The sequence below is a fragment of the Eucyclogobius newberryi genome, unplaced genomic scaffold (genome assembly GCF_026437365.1).
Source record: "Eucyclogobius newberryi isolate DKJ021-1_F unplaced genomic scaffold, fEucNew1.0.hap1 SCAF_21, whole genome shotgun sequence".
Lineage (NCBI taxonomy): Eukaryota > Metazoa > Chordata > Actinopteri > Gobiiformes > Gobiidae > Eucyclogobius > Eucyclogobius newberryi.
In genome coordinates, this window is record NW_027315846.1 from 13,357,106 (window position 1) to 13,362,105 (window position 5,000).

Sequence of the window (5,000 nt, forward strand, 5' to 3'; positions counted from 1 at the left end):
TATTCAGACATGGACAATCTTTTGAAACTGGAGGAGACGCTGAGCCCACGCTCAAAGACTTTTGCTAGTTGTGCACAGGAGGAGCGCTATCACCCAAACCACCGAGACTTTGACGAGGACACTGCCTCGGTGACGTCAGACCGATCTGAGGATGTGTTTGACATGACTAAAGGAAACCTCTCTCTACTGGAGAAGGCAATTGCACTAGAGTCCGAACGTGCCAAGGCAATGCGGGATAAAATGGCAGCTGAGGCTGCGAGAAGAGAAGGCGTGAGGTACAGCCATGAAGACCACGGCCCACGGCATGGTTACGGTGTGGAGCGGAAAGCACGGCTTCCTGATAGCATAAAGAAACCATTTTACCATAAAGGTGAGTGGATCTTTCAAACACTGACATGCTCAGATGCATTTGTATTGGACTTTGGTGGGAGAAATGTCTACCTCATTTTAAGCTAAGGTAAAATGTTTGCATGCCTGTGTTCTTCTCTATATTCCATTTGTTGTGACCTGGAGACTAGACAGTCCAAATACAGTACATTCTGGAAACCTCACCATAGCCCCAGGCCAAGCTTTTTCAGTCAATTAGGAAATTCGAATCTTGGTAGCAACAGGAGCGGCTGCAGCTTATGTTGTTAAAATAGGCCAGCATGGAAACATCAGAGGGTAGGCTTGTCAGGCATAAGTAATGGCAATCTGCATGGCATGTTAGGACCGCAAATCTCATCTCTGTGATGCAGTTTGGGTAAAGCTGTCTATTTTTAACCTCTGCATGCAGTCGGGTACGTCAAAACATCATGGAGATTTTGGGCCTATAAGGAAGTGCAGGGACATAATAGTTTATTTTTTGTTGTATTTGAGAGATACATTTCACTGCCATTTACAGAAGTAAGAGTAATGTGGATTGGCTTCTCATCATTTTATGTCATAACCAGAGCCTGGTTTCAGTCACATTGCTTCTGAGAAAGATATCAATTTAATGCAGCAAAATAATATAATTCCTATTCACGCCTTAAATGTCCCACTTTTCTCAGCAGGTATACGCTGTATATGAAATGCCTCTGAAATGATCATTTGAAGAGGCCTCTGTGCCTTACTATTGTTGTAATGCTGAGGTGAGGCAGTGGCATCATGAGAGCACCTTTGTTCAGGTGAGATGGGAGCATCACTTGTTGACCAGTGGACAGTGTGATTTATAGAACCCAGTGTTTGAGGGACACTTTCTGATAGGGATGATCTGATATGGACATTTTGAGCCGATACCAGTATCTGATATTTTCCTTTATTTACCAATATTAAGATTTTGAAATCCATAGCAATAACCTCAAATCTATGTTGAATTATATTATATTACGTTCACAAATTTAAACTTTTTCTTTGTTAAAAGAATAAAATATATACTTATCTGGTATTTAAAATAATTTGTTGAATGTGTGTTTAAACAAAAGCTATAGTTTTAGTCCTACTGGCCTTCTACTTGTTGTCTAATTATTGTCTGTTTAAAAAGACAAATATGAGGACAAACTGGACACAAACTGATTGGGGCAGTGAAGAAAAATTATTAAACATCTTCAACATTTTCAATATTGGAGTGATATCGCTCATATAACTGATAACCCATCCCTATTTTCTGAGAAGCGTTGGGCTTCATAAGAGTAGCACAGAGCTGAGCTGAACATTGAACAGTATCACAATGAGCGATAACGAACGACAGGCCCACTGACTGCACATTAATTATCCAGAGATGGTATGGTAATGGGGCCATTTGCTATGCAAAGAGCAGACCGTCCCCAGCCACAATCAATATCTTCTGCTTTCTAATACTCCTTCCACTTGGCTGCCCCTATTTTCAGCTTTAGGAGCACAGCAGGCAGACTGCAGTAGTACTATGTGTGTATGCACGATCCTATGAGGAATTTCACCCTCATGCAATAATCAGTTAAATCATTTTTAAACTGACATTGGGCTGAATATCTCATTGTACAAAAGAGGACCACTATGGTCAGACCTATACAGTTAGCATCATAGGCTAGTATAGCACCTAAGTGGAAGATGTAGATGAATAATATTCCAGTCCCGTTGACAGGTTGAAATTATAATGTACTGTGGTTCCTGGTTTGTTAAGCTTTTGAACTTTGAGAGAACAAATGTTTTTGTTGTGTAAATTTCCTTATACTGACCAATCAATTTTAAAAAAAACATGTTTTGACCTTGTGTAAGTAAAGTCTGCCAATTGGCACAGCTTGGAACTGCTTACATTGTGGTAGTAACCAAATCTGACCTGGTGTTCAGTGAAACTGGAGAGACAATACTTTTTTGGCAAGTGCATTGTGTGTGACCTTTTATCATCCTCCAGCTCTGAAGATACAAACACAGTGGGCTCTATTGTGCATCACTTGAATCATTTATCTTGCTATGGACACACATTTATTTTCTCAAAAAATGTATCTGTAGATGAGCAATGTATGACTCTCATTGCAGTCTAATCATTGTCCGACCACCAAGTCCCTTCTTCTGTTTAATGCAGAAGGGTCAGAAATCGGACCGTAAAGGTCGTTAAAAAACCTCTCCTAACTTGCAATGCTCCTCAACGACAGTTGCTGATTTGCATCACGTGTCCCTCTTCATGAGACGCCATGTTTTGCCGCTTTTTCAGAAATGTATGAAAATGGAAATAGATGGGGAGATATATATTTGTTGTTTTAATATGATTCTGTAGGAGGACAAACATGACACAGACATTATTAACGTTTTCCAATGCTGTAAAATGTTTTATAATAAATACTCAATTTTCTGTCAACAAAGCTTTGCATCATAGCCTGCGACACACGTTTCAGCGCGGTGCACATGGGCAGCGCAGTGCTGGGCAGGTGGCTGTTGTAAACAAACTGCAACGAAAAACAAGCTGATGAGAACAGAGGATTCCAGGAAGAATGGACCGAATCATTTGCTTTCATTGCCAATGCGGGAGGATTGTCTGCATGTTTGCTTTGTAATGAGAAGTTGTCAAATAACAAAAAGAGTAATTTGGAAAGACATTTCCAGGGAAGGCATGCTAAATTTGCAGCTGACCACCCAGTTGGGAGCGAGAGAAAAAGTGTTATTTCAGCACTTCCGGAGAAATGAGAGGAGCACAAAGATAGATAGAAGTGGATTGCATCTCCAAATTCCACTACTGCTGCTAGTTTTGTTGCAACCCGGGAGATTATAAAGCGTGGAAAACCGTTCGTAGATGGTGAGTACATGAAGGATTCTCCGCAAAGACGGTAGTGTAGGAAAGGGCCAGGCAACATCACCAATCCGCAAATCAAAGACATTATTTCAGCTCCAACACACTCAATGTATGTTGCCTGTGACGAGTCGTGTGATGTGATCGGTATTGAACAGGCAGCGCTGTTATGCAGGTATGTGAAAACTCAGATGGGCCGCAAGAAGAAATATAATTGCAGACTGTGTTCAATTCCACTGTTGCCCGCATATGAGGGAAAGAGAAGAGGATTGTATAGTTATTGAGGTTTGAAGAGGACTGCGTTATTGTTTTTTCAAATCCTCAAAATATCCATGAAGTGAAACTTAAAGCACCAAATATCGTATCGCAGAGTAGTCACGTGGTGCGTCACTCTCTCCAGGGGGCGCTGCAGGGAACATTTAAACAGGAATGCTCATTGTGTATTTGTAGCCTTAATAGTAGGCTAAAATAGCTAATACAGACTTACAGCCTGTGTTCCCTTCATATAAGGCTTTTAATGTTGTGCGGCTCCAGACAGCTTTGTGCTTTGTTTGGTTGGTCTGATATGGCTCTTTGAACATTTTAGGTTGGCGACTCCTGGTTTAGAGACAAACTGTCGCTTTTTAATTGGTTAATCCACCTGTCAATCATGCTCACTTGAAATTGAGGAGACAGGATATGATTCCAGCCCAAAACGTCTTACTGTTCAATAAGCTATGGATGTAACTATATTTTTGGCGCTTTGTATGTGTACCTTTTCTTTGCACTTTGTGGGAATGTATTTGTTATTTTTGAGGTTGAAGATTTGAGCTGCAAGAGTCAAATATGTAACTCCAAAAACTCATTAGAGATACTAACTAACAACTTGAGTGTTTCATTCTGCTATTCATTTATTTATTACAGGTTGTTCATGTTTTTAACAATATTGTACAATTAGAAACAGTTTTTTTGTGATTACCCTGATGACAGGCCATTTGTGCTGTAGTCATGGATGCAAAACTGATGGATGCTTTTGCTCCCAGATATATCCCGGGCAGACAAAAAGGAGAGTCGGTGTCCCACGCCGGGCTGTGACGGCACGGGTCATGTGACAGGCCTGTACCCACACCATCGGAGTTTGTCGGGCTGTCCGCACAAAGACAGAGTGCCTCCTGAAAGTGAGTATTTTAGCCACACAAAACACCAACCACTTCCTGTGACGTTCAGGATTCAGCATGCATCCTGTTTCTGCCACGGTGTCGGGCTGGTCCTGTACTTTCAGCAGCATGACAGAGCTGCACTGCTCTTGACCTGTAGTTTGGGGTCATTATTTTGCCTGGGGTTATATTATTTTTGCTTGTTGATGTTGAGTTGTGGTGATGCAACTGGCAAAAGCGGAAACAACTGCATTTTATCATATAACACTCAAACAGTGAGAACTGCTTAAGCTTTCACGTCTGTTTTTTGTTTTTTTGTCATTGTGCTGTGTAAATATTCTGATGGACGATCCACCAGCTGCTTTGCCTGGATGTCATTAAACATGTCTCTCTATCTTGCATTTATTCAATGACCCATGTTGTCTTTCTAAAAATGAAATGAAAAGTATCTTGGAAAAAACCTACGACTGCCTTGTACTGTGAACGGGGTCGCCTCTCCACAGATTTGACCTGTAACTTGGCTTGTACACACGGAGATAGAGTTTAAGTTCAATGCTATACTGTGGGACATAGACAAAGCAATAATAACATCTCAAGCAAGTGGCAGACTCGGAATACAAATACCCCCCTTTATCTTT

General features: G+C 41.1%; 1 protein-coding gene across 11 annotated transcripts in view; it reads left to right on the forward strand.

Moving 5' to 3' along the window:
* Positions 1-5,000, forward strand: part of myt1lb (myelin transcription factor 1-like, b) — an 81,914-nt gene that overhangs the window by 61,118 nt on the left and 15,796 nt on the right. For all 11 annotated transcript variants that reach the window (XM_072458129.1, XM_072458130.1, XM_072458139.1 and 8 more), the window contains 2 exons: positions 1-370; positions 4,249-4,383. The exon at positions 1-370 is cut by the window's left edge and continues 794 nt beyond it. In XM_072458129.1, coding sequence (XP_072314230.1) covers positions 1-370; positions 4,249-4,383 — 505 coding nt within the window. The remainder of the gene's footprint in view (positions 371-4,248; positions 4,384-5,000) is intronic.